We start from the raw sequence: 20,099 nt of genomic DNA, 5'->3' as shown, positions 1-20,099 counted from the left end.
GAGCAAAAAACTACAGAAATCTAGCGATCCTTTAAATCTAATATAATCAAAGAGTTTACAGCAATTACAATAAAAAAATTCCACACATTTTCTTATTCCAACATTCTTCTTCCCTTTTACATTTTTTTTTTTTTTTTTTTTTTTTTGCTTCCAAAGATTATAATATAAATTTTTCGTGATTTTGATCAAACCTACCTTAAGCTAAAGTCAACCAAAACTAAAATCAAGCGAACGTTGCGTTGATTTTTATATGAATTAATAAAAAAAAAGAGAATTTTTTTGGTATAAACATAGATAATAATTCAAATTTCCTTAATAATTTCGAGCAACTAAACGAAATATAGAATGGTGGGTGAAAAGTGAAAATACATCCATAAATATAGTTAAGGTTTAATTAAAAGCATGAACATTCTAGAAACAAAACACAAAACAAACTCACAAGATGCGCTTTTTCCATCAATATAGAATAAAAAACCTCCAAAAAAACTAAATTAAAATGGGCGATACACATACCTAAAACTGATAAAACAAAAAACTGAGCTAATTGTGCACCTTAAGTGTTGCTTCAACAATTTCAGTCTTCAAAAGTTTTAAACAATACATGAAGAGAATGGAGAGTACGGAATTTTGTGGATAAAACATAAAAAATGGTGGAGTCGTGGAGAAGAGCAAGAGAGTTTTAAACTTTTAATATGATGTGGGTCTTACTCTGTAATATATATATTAATAGAAAGTTTTTTGTGGATCTGGATATATGTTAAATAATTCTTATTTTTTTAAATCTAAAGGTAGGTTTGGATATATACTTTATACTGATTTTTTGGTGGGCCTATATAAGCAATTTTTTTTTTTTTTAAATGTGAGGCTAGCTCAGGGCTCAGTCTGCCCCTACTTTTAGGTATCCATTTCCACTGTCTTTTATCATATTAATATGTATAATTTACCGTATGTTATTTTTGAAAGGCACATGTATTAAAAAAATTATTTTTGTTAACGATAACTTAAAAATCCCAAACTAAGGCTGAATCACATTTTTCCATTAAGTTTGGTGAATGTACATTTTCCCTTACACTTTTTTTTTTTTAAAAATAAAATCGTCTTCCATCCATCCTTAAATTTGCGTTAGTTTAACGGGGAAAGGGTATTCTTTTCGGCACAATCTATATTATATGTTAATGTCACTTACACCCCTAAAATACAAACATATACCGTTTTCACCAATTTGGGAAACAGTCACTCAAACACCCTATCTTCAATTTGTACCATTAAAACGGAGGTTTCAGTTAAAAGTATATTTGTTTCTATTAAAAAAGCAAAAAACTTTTCATTTATAATAATATATGTAATAAAAAAATCGAGCATTCACTTAAGTATATATGTTTCTATAAAAAAAAATACAAAAAACTTTTCATTTATAATATATCTTCAAATATAAATTTTATAAAATAATTTCTGAAAAAAGGAAAAAAAAAACTGAAAAATTGTAAAAAAAAAAAAAAATTCAAAAATATAAGAATGTGAAAAAAATATTCAATATTTCAGCCAACTGATTTTTTTTTTTTAGGAATTTTTTAATTTATAATTGACCTTATCTTTTTTTCTAAATTTTTTTAATTTATTAACCCCAAAATTAATATTTACCAAACTAGGGTGAAAATACATTTAATAATTTTTTGGTGGGAAATTGTAATTCGACCTCTTTAAAAATTACAAAGTTAAACAGTAAAGGGTATTATAGTCGTTTTGTCGCTTTACTCCTGTTAGATCACAAATTTCATTGACGGAGATTGATGATAGGTCGGAGCACAGGCCTTGATGGACGTTTTGAAATTTTGCAAATAAAAATTTCAATTTCATCACCTAAAAGTGAATTTGACTCCCTTATTTTTAAAAGTATATTTTGACTCCCTTATTTTTAAAAGTTTCACTGTTATCCCTCTTTAATGTAATTTCCTACATAATTTTTTTTTGTAGGGACCAAAAATAACTATACAAAATTTAAGATCCAAACATATAGTTTCATAATATATATATATCTCTCTCTTATAAATGAACTGTTCTGGTTCCAGTGAAATTTATCTAGTAATGGCTTATACTGGACAATGACTAACTTGCCAAATCTTTCACCAGAAATATTGTCAGATAGATTTTCTCTTTGCATATATAATATAAAGCATAGGTGACCATATCAAATTTCCAAAGCATACGGTAGAGTTTGGAAATTGATTTGTGTGATTGGTTAATTGATAAAATCAAATTCTTAAACTACCTTTGGGTAGTTAATGGTTTGATAAAGACTCTTTAGTGTATTATTCAAGAGGTTCTAAGTTCGAGTCTGTCATTGGATGTTAATAGGGGTGATCACTAGAGCTTTTACTCAATCGATAGTTTCAAGGTTTTAAGAGATTAGTTGAAGTACGCGTAAGCTTGTCTGGACACTCTGATCATAAAAAAATAAAAAATAAAAAATAAAAAATCAAAGTCTTAATGTCCAACTAATATTATAAAATTAGTTGGCCAACTCCTTGTCAATCTGCCGAATGCCCCCATTCCAATTTGTAACGTAGCTTATCATAAACACTACCCACTTCCACTTGTCCCTTTCTTCTCACTCCAAATTAAATCTTAATCAATCTTTGTTATAAAATTAATTAACATCCTAGTATTTTACAAAACACCCTTTAAATAACTTTATAAAAAGTTAAAGCTTAAAAGATAAGTAAAATAAAGCAAGATTTTTCTATGTATTTTTTTTGGACATATCTGGCCCGAAGTTTCCTCTGTTAATTGATTTTAGATTACCAAACATATTTTGGTTCTTTCTCTCTTGTCTTTGCATTGAAATTTGAAGCTTGAAAAATGTACATTTCGAAATCTGCAATCTAATTTCATCTGGTGGAATATTTATTCATATATTATTAGGAATAGATTTACAAGGAACCCTTGAGGTTCAATGTAATAACAAAATCTCCATGAGGTTTATAAAATAATTAAAAATAAAAAACCTACCAGTAAAGAATAGTTAGCGTTTACATTATTATGAGTAAATAAATTTTTTATTAAAATGCTCTCCTATCGTTTTATTGTAACATCTAGGAATTACCCATAAGATGATTTCTATTATTTCAAAAATCTTAGGGAACAATGTATTAACTCTTTCCCATATAAAATTTGAGATGTTGTTAAGATATATAATATTATTCAGTTTTGTTTTGGTGACCAGGATTGTTCAGAACAGTTTACACGTATTTCGATTAATTTTTCGAGGTCTTGAAATTGAAAATTGGGAAAATTGGATAAACTCTTTAGTGGTTATTCACCTCTATTAACAACCGAAGGCAATTAAACTCAAATTTTTTTAAATAATATATCAAAAAATCTCTATCGCTTCACCCGATCACCTATAAATAGTTTATATAATATTATTCTTTTTAAAGAGGAATTAAAAATTTCATAGAAAGAATGACTTACAATTAGATTGTATCTACATAATCACTTATTAATTTTAAGCAAATCAAAACTCTTGCTAGTGCTAAAAAAGAATTCTATATAAATTACCAGAAATCTTCTTTAAAATGGTAACAATAAATATTTTATTAAAGTTGTATGAACTCCATTAAAAGTAAATTCTATTTATAAATCAAAATCCGATTAAAATTCCATCAGATTTAGTGTTTTAATGAAGAAACACTTGCAGGCAAGATCATAAACGCCATTACAAACCAAACGCAAAACTGTGACATGACACTATGACAGCGTACTTTGAACTGTCTTCATAGTTTTAAGGGTGATTTTTTTTTTTTAAATCATTTTTAGTTTATTCGCACTTTAAATCTATATAGAAGATTCTTCCCCGCTTTTGGCGCTTTCATTACGACAGTGTCTTCGTTACGTTTCTAAGCAGCAAACATTTTTCTTAGACGCTCTCGTCACCCTTTTAATAATACTTTCATTCATTTTCTTTCGTTGCATTCGTCTTTAACCCTTCGTTTCATGCACCTTTTTTGAGCTTCTTCCCAAAAAACGTTGAAGGGCAAATGGGATTTGTGAGTAGTTTACTGGGAATTCTCGGTTTTGTTATTGGCATTCCTGTTGGACTCTTGGTGGGATTCTTCTTCTTCATTTATTCTAAGCCTGATGAAGTTGAGGTAACAAACATCAATATTTATTTCGTGATCTCTTCTTATCGAATTAATCGGTTCTTGGGTTCTTAAATTTCTCTGTGAAAATGTATGCATTTGTCATAAAAAGGAAACTTTTTTTTTCTGCTGATCAAATGTTCGTTAACCGATATAGGAATTGGGATTTTTTTCATTTTTTTATTTATGAATTGGTTTTTTTTTTTTTTTTTTTTTTTTCTCTATTCAGTGGGGGCTGTGATATAAAAGCGGATTAATTCAACAGTCTTCTTCTCCATGCTTTAATTTTTTTGCTTTTCGAAAGCCAATAAGTTTTGGTTCACATATCACGGCTTGCCTGTGTTTGTCGCACTCTTTACTATGTACATATCACGGCTTGCCTGTGTTTGTCGCACTCTTTACTATGAATTTGTGGTCATTATTCAACTTTTTCGGTTCCTTTACATATCTGCATTCCGTGAATGTAACTGTATGTTAATGCTCTTTATGGTCTGAGTTGACGATTTTCTGTCCTTTGTTTTCCAATTTTAGATGGAATTTTGGCCCTTTAGAATATATAGTTTTTCAGGCAGGTGTTTCACAGGTCAAATCTTTAGTTGAAATAGTTCTTCTGTTTCATCTATTTTATTATTGCTGTGAAATGAGTGAATGAATTATTTTGTGACATTTGTATCATCACCTTTAAACAAATACAGTCTAATTTCACTCATCAAATGGATTCGGTGTTGAAATTTTAGTCATTCCCTTGAATGGAGACAATCTCCGTCCTCGTTATAGTAAATTGAAAAAAAAATGACCTTTTTTTGAACCATAGAGGCTTATTTAGATAAATCAAAAAAAAAGAAGAACTAGATTTAGAGATGAAAGATAGTGTATAAAATTCACTTGAAAGGGAATCCACAGGCACATTTTTGCTTTTTGAATTTTGAAGGAAGCAGAAGCAGTTGTTACAATTTTTTTTCTTAAACATATTGAATTTCTGGAATGTTTACTTCATTTTGTTTGATTGCAATATGCTCAGTAATTAAAGTCTGAAGTTTGTTCATAGTTTTTAAAATCTGAGGTTTTATGTTCAGCAATGGATCGGACTTCACTGCAAATATGTTTTTTGTTTAGCTTGGATTACTGATGCATTCAGGTCCGTGTTAGGCGCTTGTTGAGTTAGATGCATTTCTTTGTATGCATTAGCTTCACTTTGAAATTTTCGGTTATTAACTTTGTCAATCCCCTATACCTGCATTTAGGTGAATATGACTGTCAAGTTGGTGGCTCTTTAGGGTCTGTCTTCTGATAATTTGCTTTTAAGCTGGTGTTTCTTATGGTCTAAATGCTCTGAAGTTGAAGAAGAATTTTTCTTTTCATCTTTTTAACCATTCTTGCGTAAAATGAATGTAGGATTTAGTATGTTTGAATTTCTATTAAAACATATACATCCAATTTCCACTCATGAAATGGAGTCACTGGAGGCATCTGGTCATCCCTTGGATGGAGAATAACCTCTTTCAGCTTTGTATCTTAGAAATTGACAGAAATTCCCCTTTTTGCACCAGAATGGATTTTTTTTGGATGAAATGAAAGACAGGGTAGCACGTTTCACCTGCAAAGGAAACTCATAGGCTTTTTAATTTTTTTTAAATTTGGTCTTGTAATTTGTTTTCTTTAACAGTGAACTATTAACTTGGCAGAAGTTTTACTTCTTTTTGTTTGACTGTTGTCATTAGCAATTGTACATCTGAGATTTTAGGTTGTTGGTGATGAAACTTCACTGCAAAAATCTTTTTGTTTTAAGCTTGGATTATCTGATGCAGGATCCAGAGGTTAAGCCCCTTCTTGAGTTGGATAACATTCCTTTGTATGAACTGCTACCTGACATTCCATTATGGATAAAGAGTCCTGATTTTGATCGAGTAAGTACTGCAATTTAACGCAAATGATTAATGACAAAATCACTCTTCAACTTATCCATTGTTACTGTTAATTGATTTCTCATGTTCGTATAATTTTTACTTTATATCCTGAAGCTGGTAACTCATTGACTATATTAGTGTGATTATACAGGTAGACTGGTTAAACAAGTTTCTCTTTGATATGTGGCCTTACCTTGATAAGGTGGGTTTCGCAACTCAAATGGTTCACATCCTATTGGTGATTATATTAAACTTGAGTTCATTTTAATGCACAGGCAATTTGTTCTACAATTAGAAACACGGCACAGCCAATATTTGCAGAGTACATTGGGAAGTACAAGATAGAAGCCATTGAGTTTAGGAACTTAACTCTTGGAACTCTACCTCCAACCATTCATGGTAAGTTCTGCAAGATTTATTTTGTGATGTTTACTAAGTCCAGTTAACATTTAGTCATGTTTGTTAAACTGAATTGTCTTCTTTTATTAAACAATGATTATTAGACTGCAGGGTAGTTCTAACCTTTATGACACAGGCCTCTATTCACTTAAAACCTCACAAAATTTTGCAGTTATTTGCTAATATCATAAGTATCTGCTCACTCACGATGTTATATGCTGATATTTCATATGCCACATTGAATGTTTTCTAGGATTCAGTTGATGTAATTTTTAAGAATCTCTGGAAAGTTACTGTTGGAAGTTCAAGATAAAGAAATGGAAACATATGCTGTCAATCTAGAATCATACATAAATAATCAAGTATTCATAACAATTTTATGCTTAATCTTGATTAAAGCATATGTAGGAAGAGCAGATCTACTTATTTGAGTTATTTATTTCAATTTCCCAAAGATACAGGATGCTAGCAAGACTTGGCACTTCCTTTCTTTTGCATTTCATTTTAAGTTTACTTATACAATATTTCAGGTATCAGAGTCTATGAGACCAATGAAAAGGAGCTAGTAATGGAACCAGCAATGAGATTGGCTGGCAATCCCAACATGGTTTTGGTGATAAAATTGTTGTCTTTCCAAATTACAGTTCAGGTCAGAAGAGTCTAAGGACAAAATATTAACAGAAGAATGAATATTTTTAGTTCCTATAAATATCAAGAAATTATGTTTCTTTCACGAGATTGATTCTGCTTCTTCTCAGTTAGTGGATTTGCAAATATTTGCGGCACCTCGGTTAACTTTGAAACCTCTTGTTCCTACCTTTCCGTGCTTTGGAAAAATTGCAGTGTCTTTGATGGAGAAGGTAAGAAAATCTCTTTTTTCACTCAAGGTGTTGATTCTATCTCTGTTGTAATTCAAAGTGAATGGATTAGTGCATTTTGTATGATAATTTTTTCATTGATTGCAGCCACACGTAGATTTTGGAGTGAAAGTACTAGGAGGGGACATCATGTCAATACCTGGCCTTTATCAATTCATTCAGGTGCTAAACTGGTGATTCTCTCTTGGGTAGGGATTGGGTCTAAATATATATTTTAAATTTGGTTGTTTGCGGATGTTATGTGTGCTTACTTTTGGCTGGTTAAGAATCAACCAATGTTCTCGGTTCTTGCAGAAATCTATTCAGAAATATGTTGCAAGCCTCTACCTTTGGCCCCAAACACTTGACATACCAATTCTTGATGATTCAGCGTAAGTTTTATTAAATGATTAAACATTTTTGTTTTCTAATGGTGCTTGAATTTACAGGTTTCATGCCTTCCTTATTTATAATTTAAAATTTTAGACGTAAGGAATAATGTGTTACATTCAAGAAAGATCTAGATATTTCCTTCATAAAATTAAAATTTTTTTACATGAATTCTGTGAAATTAAGCTATCAGATTTTGTGTAGACTTGGAAAACTATATACAAGGATCTTTCCATTGAGTTCATAAACAAACCAAACTTCAAGAGCTGTTTATGCAATAACCTCCTTCTAGCTTAAGGCCTGTTGGTCAGGTGGGCCAGGATCCTGCCATGTGGCAGAGGCCAAGTCACAGTCAAACTGTAGACGTGAGGCTGGAAAGTTTAAGGAAATGAGGTTGTACCTTTGCCAATAGCTAGCTTTTAGTCTAGTTTAAGTGCATAATCCTTACAAGGGATTCATGCAAGTAACAAATCCCTGAAGTGAAGTAATGAAGGCTAGTAAAATAGAGAGCAAACTAACCGGATTTCTTATATGTTATCTTTATTTTTTTATTTTTCTGATAAATACTTTTGTCATCTTTGTCTAGTATGGCCATAAAGAAGCCTGTGGGGATACTACGTGTGAAGGTTGCGCGGGCTATGAAACTCTTAAAGAAGGACTTTCTTGGAACGTCTGATCCTTATGTCAAACTCAGCCTAACTGGGGAGAGGCTACCATCGAAGAAAACCACCATCAAAAAGAGGAACTTAAATCCTGAATGGAACGAAAACTTCAAGCTTCTTGTGAAGGAACCCCAATCTCAAGTCCTTCAATTACAAGTATTTGACTGGGACAAGGTTTTTCCCTTATCCACTTTGTTGCTGTTAAAAATCAGGGAAAAGAAAAAAAATCAGTATTTGTTGTGTCGACAAAGATTTCGTTTTCTTTCAAGTTTCTCATGAATAATCTATTGGAGTCTAGTTATACTGAGGATATTTTCTTCGGCTTTATATTCACAGGTTGGCAGACATGACAGGTTGGGAATGCAATTGGTTCCCCTAAAAGTACTTACACCAAATGAGACGAAAGAATTTACTCTAGATTTGCTCAAGCACACAAATATTACTGATCCTAAAGACAAGAGTCATAGAGGGCAAATTGTAGTTGAGCTTACCTATGTACCTTTTAGAGAAGACAGCTGCAAGTTCAGTACTGCGCTATCAGAGAAATATAGCACAATGGATAGTGGAATTAATCAGTCGTTCAATGTGAATCAGGAGACCTTGGGCAGAGCAGGTTTACTTTCAGTTATAGTCCAAGGAGCTGAAGACGTAGAAGGGGAGCGTCACAACAATCCTTACACTTTAGTCCTTTTTAGAGGAGAAAAAAAGAAAACAAAGGTGAACTTTTTTTCTTAATATATACCGATACCTTTCACTTGTATGTTATATTGTGACTACTTTCCCAGAATCAATCAGATATTCATGTTTTATAGAACTGATATTTCTTGCTTCCTCCATATGCTTAGTAAAATAAATTTCGGGTTGAGTTGAATTTTCTGTTAGCTGCAGTCCTGTTGAGAAACTCAGCTGGATGTTCAGTTAAAGATATATTTTTTGGCTAAGCACATTTTCATTTCTGCAGCTGATAAAAAAAAATCGTAACCCTCTATGGAACGAAGAGTTCCAGTTTATGCTTGAGGATGCTCCTTTACATGAGAAGATCCATATTGAGGTTATGAGTAAGCGGACAGGCTTTAGGTTTCGAGCACTGGTAGCATGACACTCTCAATCTTACCTAGTATATTTTTTACATATTTTTTACTAAGCTCGAAATTAAAGCCATCTTCTATTTATGCAGGAATCACTGGGATATGTAGAAATTAATCTTACTGATGTTGTGCACAATGGACGCATCAATGAAAAATACCATCTAATCAATTCCAAGAATGGCATTATACATGTTGAGATAAAGTGGACAACGATATGAGAAAAGATATGCAGATAAATGGGATGTAACTACAAATCTGAGGGGTAGGATGATGGTAAATGTTGTAACTCCAAAGTGTAGTTATTTCTTTTCTTTGTTGGGAAAGGTTGAATATCAGGAGATACTGCATTTGTATAGAAAGCTGTTCAAAAACATTAGAATTTGTTTCATAAATCGAAATATTCAAATGATGAAATTTTGGCACTTCTATAGAGTCTTTAAAGTACTATGATAATTGATACATATACTGTCTTGCATACGTATTTCAATTCTAAATTTTGTGCATAGTTTGGTTTTGCTCTTAAATTAAGCCCAAAACAATCATAACTGCTGGCAGTTAAGAATTAAAACCCGGACTGGTCTGATCGGGACCTGGCAACTTCTCTGGTCCTATTCAGGTTTCAGGGTTTTTTTTGTAATATTTCAAACTTGTAGGGACTAATAATTTTATAGGAGTGTTTTGGAGATATATCAAAAGTTTAGGGATTAATTGGTAATTTTTTGGGGTATTTTTGTAATAAATACAAATTTTAGGGACTAATAAAATATTTTAAGGGTATTTTTGTTATATACTAAATTTAAGGGATTAATTAAATTTTTCAAAAATAAAATTATTGTTAACGTCATCAGTCCAATCGGTTAAACTGGTCGACCCGTGACCCGGTCATCTTACTAGATCTCACAACGGGTCGGGTTTTAAAACAATATGTCTTAATTGCCCGCAGTTATGACTGTTTTGGGCTTCCTGAACTGGGCTTGGACATGGGTCAATTTAACGTAAGAGGTTCGGCCCATAACCTAAAAGGGCAGTACATGACTACATGATGATTGAAGTAACCGATTGTTTCAATCTTAGTCTTTATAATTTTAATCAGTTTCAAGAAAATATAGTTACTAGATAGTAGATAGTATCATTAGTGAATTCTAAGAGTTTAATATAATTGGATCTTATAGAAGTAAATAGATTTAATTATTATTTATTAATAACAAGTTGGTGGACACAAATTAATTTTAGGGGGGTAAATTCAAAATAAAATAATATAAAATATGATAAAGTAAATTAATGAGGTTAAATCTAAAAATATTAATACAAACACAGTCTAATCAAAATAAAATTAAAGAAATCTTTTTCTTGAGAGGGTCACCAGCCCCCACTCATATATAAGTAGGTTGGTCCCTAATTATAACATTTTTAAGTCGATAAAGTTGTAATATTGTCACACTTTTATTTTTTTTATAAGTAGGGTGTCTAGGTCACCTTTAGAGTACTTCAGCTAATCCTCAGAGGAGACTAGTATAACAATCTCCCGCCATGGCTCCCCATTTAAATCGTTAATTCTTGAGGGAGATTAACGCAATAACCCATCATCACGACTCCTATTTAAATCTTGGGAGCTAAAGAGATTCAAACCTGAGATCATAAGCCTTTAACCAGACATCCTAATGCTCATCCTACCAGCTAGGCGACTACCACTTGTGTTACCCAAGGGTGGTAATATTGTCACACAGTTATGCTTATTTTCTATTTATTTTAACAAAATAGTGTAAAATAAAAATAAATAAATAAATAAAATTAATTAAGACACAAGAATTCTGATTGGAGGAGTCAGTTATGCAAATTTTTTACATAGATTTCACTTTAAATACAACATGCATGCACACAATCATAAATTTCCTTTTATGAAAAGAAAATAGTAATAATATACAAAAAGAAAAAGCATAAGCATACTCAAATTGCTGGAGATGATATATAAATAAATAAATAAAAATGGAGCCCACAAAGTGCATGGATTAGGTTTGACTTGGTGATGATCATGATCATGATCATCATCAATACATGTGACATCATATTTCTGTAAAAGCTACTTGTTCCCTGTTTAAGATTTCCCTTCTTCTCGTAATAGTATCTTTCAAAGAATATTATCATTCTTTAATTAATTTTTAATTATCTCCACCACCAAAGTTTAGGAACATAATTTATGCTCTAAACACTATCTTTGACAACTAAATCTAAGTTTTTAATGTTTAGTGACCCATCCAAACAAAACATAAACGGATGAGAGATATCAAATCTTATCATGGTTTATCCAGTTAACAGATTACGTTTAGTAGAGTCAATATTATTGTAATACTGTCTCACCTCTCTCATTTACAGTCAATGTAATTTGTCGCATAATTTTCTATCATACTTATACAAAAGAAAAATATGTTTATATATTAAGTTTAAAAGACTAAACCTTACTATTACAAGTATTCATATTCCTAAACCCAAACTTAATAATAAATAAATAACTTTGAAAAATCATTCGGTTCTTTATGGAAAAAGCTTAAACTGCCTTATTGTTGAAGGGATCGACAACTCTAACATGGAGCTATTTCTAACCGTATCTTGTTGCAATACAACTAGATAACAAGAAAATAAACGTATTTCACATCTAACATTAAATCCTGGATTTGGATATTTCAATTTTACAGATTTTTGTTTTTGTTATTAATGGTAAAAGCAGGGAATAAGAAGACATCTCGATGATGTTAAGTGGGGAGCACAATAAGAGAAGTTCATATGCCTTATAAAAATAGAAGACAGCTTTGTAGTTGACTTTGGGCAGAAAGTCTGGCAAATTTAGAGGGAATCCTATCCTCTTCATTCATCAAGGAGTTTTTACGAAAATTCTTTTGTTAATGGATCTCCACTCAAGAGAAGCACTCATCATTATTGCTCTCTCTTTCTCTTTCTCTCTCAAGTTGTGTGAAGCATGTGTGCTCTCAAAAGAGGAGTAAAACATTTTTTTTTTTCTTTCTTTAAAAAGGAAGTCACAGGCTTGTTTGGTTCCTAGCTTGTTGATGTTTTGTGGGGAGAGGAATAACTTTTCCAATCCTAAAAAGATAGAACATTTTTCCCCCCACCTTTTAAAAGGTTGTCTTTTTAAGTTAGTAAATCGAAAGTTAGTGGGTATACCAATCTCCCCCACTCATACCCACCATATCATTCATCTCCATCATCATCATCATCATCTTCTTCTTACTCTCTTTTTTCTTTTTTTAAATGAAAAACTTACATTTCAGATAATCACCCATAAACCATAACTTATAAGACGTTTTAATTTATAACTTATCTCATACTATCTGTTTTTATTTATATGCAGAGTTCATATATATATATATACACACACACTTACATTTGCTCTTTAAATTGCAGACCCAAAAAGATGTAATCACCCATAAACCATATTATATAAAATAACGTCAAATCAAATTTCAGACCAAAAAAATGTAATCACTCATGAACCCTATATATAAAATAATGTCAAAATATACATGTAATTTATATAACAAAGCATTTTGATTTATAACTCATCTTAGATGATCAGTTTTCATTCGTATTTACTGCACATATACATGCATATATGTAAGATTTTGATATATGTTGTGATATACACTTTGAAGTTTGAACTATAATTTTTTGATGCTCCAACATGAAACTTTTGAAAGCAATGAAAAATTCCATCTCCACTGAATATGTTGTGATAAAGAAATGTTGTTGTAGTCGTAGTAGTAGTAGTAGTAGTATTTTTCATGGAGAGAAGAATCAAATTCCATGAATATGTGCCCTCTACTATTCTACAAATAATGCATACATCCTGGACCCAACTTCAGCAATTCTTCTTCTCTTCCATTGGTGACTCGAGAATGATTTGAAATGGTCCATTTTTCACACTACTTAAATTCTCTAGAATCCTTCTTTATTTCTCCTTCAACCCTCCTCTTCCATTTATTGTTAGTGCCTGCCCATAATCAATAGATTTGAACTTATTCTCTTACTAATCAAACCCTCTTTTAACTCTTATCAAATCCATTAAACAAACATTTAATACACCACTTTATATTGATGAGATAACCTTAAATATGAAACTAAATATAAACCCTAATTTTCATGGAAACTTTTGAGGCAAATATGATGACTAAGTCAGGTCAATTCAGTAGGTTTCAATTTCAAAGAAAAGTATGAGCATGGTTATCTTGAATAACTCCATAACTTGCTGGAAACTTGTGAATCTATTCAACTGTTGTTTAAATATATCTAAACTCAGAGGATAGAGGCTATATATTTTGAAGATTTCAATGTGGGTAGAATTTGACCATTGAATGATAATTTTGAGGGCGGGCTTCTGGGGGTTCTTAGAACAACGTTTTGTGTGAGATTATCAAAACAAAAGGTTACAAATATGCACACGTATCCAAGTTATTTATTGGTATTTAAACGAATGGAGGACATTAATATATTCATAGAGGTTTAGAAAACTAGAAAAGTCATTCATTTAATATATATATTGTTATTAATAAATATCATGAATTGAGCATACTTAAAAGTTCAACCTTTTTAATAACTACGTGGGAGGACAATTCAACGTATATATATAGAATATTTTGTCACTCCACTTCGAAATGTCCTGAAGATATTTTCAAAATTTTATTGTATATTGTTATCATGTCTTAAAAATATAAGATAAATATACAGTCAATTCAAATGTCAACATTTCGAAGTTTCTAACTTAAAAAAAAAAATAAAAAAAATTAATAATGTTTCACAAAATGTAAATTTAAAGATAATCATTCCTTGTTGACTTGTTTTAAGAAAGATTATTGAATGAATAATATAATCTAATCAATAATGCTACCATTTTTTACACCGAAGGACGTGACATCCAGTCAGACGCGATCATGTTAAAGACAAAATATGTTTTCTGTGAATGAACGGTCGTCCAACAATTATGGACGCCCGTCCATATTTAATGGACGACCGTTCATTACGAATGGATGACCGTTCACTAATTTCATATGAAAATAACAATGGATTCATGTTCATATTATATGGACGAGAGTCTATTTCCTATGAACGGGTATCCACTTCAAATGGATGCCCACCCATAAATTTTTAAAAATATAATAATAGATGTCTGTCCATATGATATGGCTGTCTATTAAATATGGACGATCGTTCATTGGCATACAGATACCAAGGTATTGATTATTTTGAATATTTTAGTTTTGCTTCTCATTTAGATTACAGACATATTCTTATGTTGGTAAATGGTATATTGATTTATTTCGATTTTGCAGGCCAGCAATGAATTTCGTGTGAAACAAAAGCATCATTTGACTTCTAAAGTCTAAAGCTCTGTATTTCCCCGTATAAGAGACCAATAAATACTCATGCATTTTTTAATATGTTATTATTATTATTATTATTGAAAATAGATATGGACGGGTGTCCATCCTTATTCTTTTATAATTTAAATTATAGATGGATATCCATTCGAGGTGGATACCCATCCATAGGAAATGGACCCTTGTCCATATAATATGGACGAGAGTCCATTGTTATTTTGGTATAAGAATTCGTCCAGATTGGTGGACGATCGTCCATTTCTAATGTACAATCGTCCATCAAATATAAACGAGCATCCATAATTATTGGACGACCGTTTATTCACGAAAGACGAATATTGTCTCTAATGTGGCTGCGTTTAACTGGATGCCACGTACGTCAGTACAAAAATTCCATGCAAATTATCGGTGTCCGTGGCATTATTCTAATCTAATTAACTTCACAGGGTTGGTCTAACGGTCAAGAATGATCTTCTTCATTGACTTTTTGGTTCTGAACCTTGACATCACTTATCACAATTGTGACTTATCTTAAAACAATGAGTTTGTAGGGTATTCAATAGGCTCAAAGATTAATTGAAGTGCGTGCAAACTGGCCCGAACACTCTAATCATAAAAAAAAAATATATAATCTAATTTGGGTTTTTATTTATATGTTAATTAGGAAATTCAAAATGTTTTATCTAAGTATATCATTACCTTGTTTTAATTTATCATAGTACAAAGAGTTAATGACTTTTTCTCACTCAAATAATGGTTTAATGACACTTTTTGATCCATAGACTTTTAAAATACTATTTTACTATCCAAATTTATATTCCAATGGAAAAAAGAGATCAAACTCAATCAATGTTATTGGAACTTTAAAAGAGGAGAGACCGATAAGTCTTTTGGTAGTAACATGTTGAATTTTGATGGTTGAGATTGATCGAAATTTGACTTGAAAGGAGTGGTTGTAAAACCCCTAATTACTCGATTGCCGATTATATTTCTTTTTTTTTTAAGGTAAAAGCTAAAGAATCTTGCTCCTAATTATAAATCTAAAATAAATAACAAGAAAGAGAACATCATATCTTATTAAAAACTAATTAAAAATAAAAAGAAAATGAAAATGAATCCAGCTCATGTGATGGGAATAGGATCTAACAATTGTCAAAGGAGTTGACATGTGATGATCATGTGCACGTGTGGCATTCTTATCATCATCATCTCATGTGGAACCAAATATTTTTTATGATTATAAAAATCCCACCATTTTGACTCATGCTCCTCTACAAAATCATTCATCTTCATTCATCATCATCTACCATCATGGGGTCCATCCCATTCATCTCATCATCATACATCAACATTTTATTTTTTATTTTTTCAAACGTATAATGAGTCTCTCAATAAAAAAGAAATCCCACTCAGCAAACATTTAATTTATTATAATGTTTTAAAAAGAAAGTGATTTTTGAGAGATTTGACAACAACCCACTACCACTAAATAATGTCATCCATTTTAATAAAGAAGAACATCATATTTATTTAAGCAATAGAATGTTTCAAATTTCAAATTAAACTATAGCTAACAAATGTTATTAGTTGTGAATTTTTGAACAATCTTTCTTTTATTATTTGCCAAATTCAATTTTCAATAATGCTACAAATTTTATTATTATATGATATAGGTCTCAATTACACCAGATTAAAAGGTGGTTAATGAAAATTATATAATAAAAAAAATACTCTAAAATATATAAAATGTATCAGTAACAGATCTAGAAATTTTTGTTAGAGTGGGCCAAAATAAAAACTAATTGTATGACCTACCATGTTAATTACATTTGAGTAGTCGAGTGATTCGATAGACTCTTGATTGTACCTCTTAAGAGATTTTGAGTTTGAATCTTTCCTCGGTTGCAATAGAAATAGCCACTAGAGCTTTTACCTGACCGATAGTTCTAGAGTTTCAAAGAATTAGTTAAGGTGCATATAAGCTGACCCAAACATATTCGGTCATTAAAAAAAAACCTACCATATTAGTTATATAATATGACATGCATGAATAATGAAATTTGATAAATATTAAAAAAAAAGGTTTATTTTCTTAGAAATGTTGGAACAACCAAATATATAAAGTATTTATTAATTTCCAAATATGTTAGAAATGTTGGAATAACCAAATACATATAAATAAATGGAATAAATTTGGAAATATGAAAATAGAAGGAAAAGAAAGGGTAAAAACAGGAAAGAAAGGGAAAGCAGCATAATTGTTAAAAAGCAAAAATAGCTTTTTCTCATTCAACCAAAACGTGCTTTTTTATTTATTTTTAATTCATGTTATCATGTGTTCTTCTCTCTCTTACAACTAAAAACTCAACTCAAACCTCAACAAGCAAAGGTCAAAGCTTTCAACTTCTCTTACAATGGCGGCCAACAACACTAGCTCCTCGCTCTAGTCTTCTCCTATGGCGACTCAGTCCCTCTCTTTGACATTTTGAAACCTTCTTGCTCTCTCCCCAATACACATTTCTCATTACAATACCAATAAATAAACAAACACTCTAAAAGAGACCTCCATTAGATCTCTCTCTCTCTCTCACTCTTCTCTTGGTTTTCGTGTTCCATTTTAACTTTTGTTAAAGACCCCATTAACCCCATTAGGCCATTTCAACGTTATCTCTCTCATTCCAAGAACCCATCTTGAACAAACAAACTAAAAATCCCAGTACCAAAATCTCCTCAAGATCCCATTTTTTTTCTTCATTTTTACTTCGTTTGCAGCTCATTTCTCATTTGGAGGTAAAACAAAACAAAAAAATGGGAAGTAAATGGAGAAAAGCTAAGTTGGCTTTGGGGTTGAATCTTTGTGTGTATGTACCAAAGACTTTGGATGAATCACCACCGCCTTCTTCTTCAGTTGATGATTCACGTGAGAGATTATCTAGTGCTGCTTTGTTATCTCCTGCTAATTGGGACGCCTGCAGTCCTCGCCCTATGACAGCAACTTCATCTTCTCACGGTTTAAGGTTGTCCAAGAGTGGAAGCAAATCCTCCAAGGTTTGTTTGTTTTATTGTTTTTAGTTTTAAAGCTATTGCTTTTTCAAGATAACTATTTTCTTTGCGTCTGCTTTGTTTGGTTGCTGAGAAAATGGAGAAACTAAAGAAAATGAACTGTTTTTAATTGATGGGCCTGTCTTCATGCATGTCTTTGATCTGTGAATGTGTTTTCTTGCTTATAAAATAGAATTAAATGACCTATTTTCTACTTATTTTTAATCTTCTTTTCATAGCTTTGCTATTGAATTTAAGGAAAGGAAATTTGAAGCTTTGAATATTCGGGTTTTTTATTTTATCAGAATAATGAGAGCCTAAACTTAATTAGGCCTAATTACCCAGCTTATCATTTCAGTTTTAGGCTTTTAGCTGAATGGATATTTTCCATTTATTAATTACAAGTACGAAAAATCAGGTTTTTTTTTTTTTTTTTTTTTTGATATATATATATATATATATATTTTTTGATCTATATTCAACTTTTTTCCCATAAAAATCAAACTGTGAGGATTTCAGAAGTTATTCGTTTTAGTGCCTTTCTTGCAGACTCAGACAAATGAAAGAGCTATGAAATTTCTCAGTCGTACCAATCTAGGAATTACCCATAAGATGATTTCTATTATTTCAAAATCTTAGAGAACAATGTATTAACTCTTTCCCATGTAAATTTACGATGTTGTTAAGATATATATATTATCAGTTTTGTTTTGGTGACAGGGTTTTCGAACAGTTTACACGTATCATTATTCTTGGGTTTTGAATTGAAAATTGGTAAATTTCTTTAGTGATCACCCATCTATTACAACCGAATGCAATTAACTCAATTTTTTTTTAATAATCTTAAGTCCTTATCGCTTCACCCGACTACCCAAATAGTTTATATAATATTATTCTTTTTAAGAGGAATAAAAATTTCATAGAAAGAATGACTTACAATAGATTGTATCTACATAATCACTTATTAATTTTAAGCAAATCAAACTCTTGCTAGTGCTAAAAGAATTATATAAATTACCAGAAATCTCCTTTAAAATGGACAATAAATTAAGTATAACTCATTAAAGTATCTATTTAATCAAAATCCGATTAAAATTCCATCAGATTTAGTGTTTTAATGAAGAAACACTTGCAGGCAAGATCATAAACGCCATTACAAACCAACGCAAAACTGTGACATGACACTATGACAGCGTACTTGAACGTCTTCATAGTTTTAAGGGTGATTTTTTTTTTTTAAATCATTTTAGTTTATTCGCACTTTAAATCTAAGAAGATTCCGCCCCGTTTTGGCGCTTTCATTACGACAGTGTCTTCGTTACGTTTTCTAAGCAGCAAACTTTTTCTTAGACGCTCTCGTCACCCTTTTAAAATACTTTCTTCATTTCTTTCGTTGCATTCGTCTTTAACCCTTCGTTTCATGCACCTTTTTTGAGTTCTTCCAAAAAACGTTTAAGGGCAAATGGGATTTGTGAGTAGTTCCTGGGAATTTCGTTTTGTTATTGGCATTCCTGTTGGACTCTTGGTGGGATTCTTCTTCTTATTTATTCTAAGCCTGATGAAGTTGAGGTAACAAACATCAATATTTATTCGTGATCTCTTCTTATCGAATTATCGTTCTTGGGTTCTTAATTTCTCTGTGAAAATGTATGCATTTGTCATAAAAGGAAACTTTTTTTTTCTGTGATCAAATGTTCGTTAACCGATATAGGAATTGGGATTTTTTTCATTTTTTTATTTATGAATTGGTTTTTTTTTTTTTTTTTTTTTTCTCTATTCAGTGGGGGCTGTGATATAAAAGCGATTAATTCAACAGTCTTCTTCTCCATGCTTTAATTTTTTTGCTTTAGAAGCAATAAGTTTGGTTCACTATCACGGCTTGCCTGTTTTTGCGCACTCTTTACTATGTACATATCACGGCTTGCCTGTGTTTGTCGCACTCTTCATCTTACATGTATTTGTGGTCATTATTCAACTTTTTCGGTTCCTTTACATATCTGCATTCCGTGAATGTAACTGTAAATTTATGGCTCTTTATGGTCTGAGTTGACGATTTTCTGTCCTTTTGTTTTCCAATTTTAGATGGAATTTTGGCCCTTAGATATATTAGTTTTTTCAGGCAGGTGTTTCACATGGTCTAAATCTTAGTTGAAATGTTCTTCTGTTTCATCTATTTATTATTGCTGATTTGAAATGATGAATGAATTATTTTGGTCATTTGTATTCAT

At 31.1% G+C, this 20,099-nt stretch overlaps 2 protein-coding genes across 3 annotated transcripts in view; both read left to right on the top strand.

Moving 5' to 3' along the window:
* Positions 1–3,890: 3,890 nt before the first annotated feature.
* On the top strand, positions 3,891–9,882 carry LOC116115441 (synaptotagmin-3-like). Of its 2 annotated transcripts, XM_031401593.1 has the most exons (12): positions 3,891–4,148; positions 5,948–6,046; positions 6,198–6,248; positions 6,322–6,445; positions 6,976–7,094; positions 7,204–7,305; positions 7,411–7,485; positions 7,618–7,694; positions 8,279–8,528; positions 8,691–9,071; positions 9,316–9,444; positions 9,532–9,882. In XM_031401593.1, exons 1-12 carry the CDS (start codon positions 4,038–4,040, stop codon positions 9,658–9,660), a joined length of 1,647 nt encoding a protein of 548 aa, XP_031257453.1. In that variant the 5' UTR covers positions 3,891–4,037; the 3' UTR covers positions 9,661–9,882. The 2 variants fall into 2 exon arrangements, with proteins under 2 accessions (XP_031257453.1, XP_031257454.1); XM_031401594.1 differs by lacking the exon at positions 3,891–4,148 and having other exon boundaries at positions 5,886–6,046; positions 6,185–6,248.
* A 7,289-nt stretch (positions 9,883–17,171) lies between these two features.
* Positions 17,172–20,099, top strand: part of LOC116115448 (E3 ubiquitin-protein ligase WAV3-like) — a 38,555-nt gene continuing 35,627 nt past the window's right edge. Inside the window, exon 1 of the mRNA XM_031401603.1 lies at positions 17,172–17,877. Within this exon, the coding sequence (XP_031257463.1) occupies positions 17,638–17,877 (240 nt within the window). The 5' untranslated portion in view covers positions 17,172–17,637. The remainder of the gene's footprint in view (positions 17,878–20,099) is intronic.

Source organism: Pistacia vera, unplaced genomic scaffold, assembly GCF_008641045.1.
Source record: "Pistacia vera cultivar Batoury unplaced genomic scaffold, PisVer_v2 Contig74, whole genome shotgun sequence".
NCBI classification, from domain to species: Eukaryota; Viridiplantae; Streptophyta; class Magnoliopsida; order Sapindales; family Anacardiaceae; genus Pistacia; species Pistacia vera.
The sequence above is the reverse complement of the archived record's forward strand: the minus strand, read 5'-3'. Positions and strand labels throughout refer to the sequence as shown.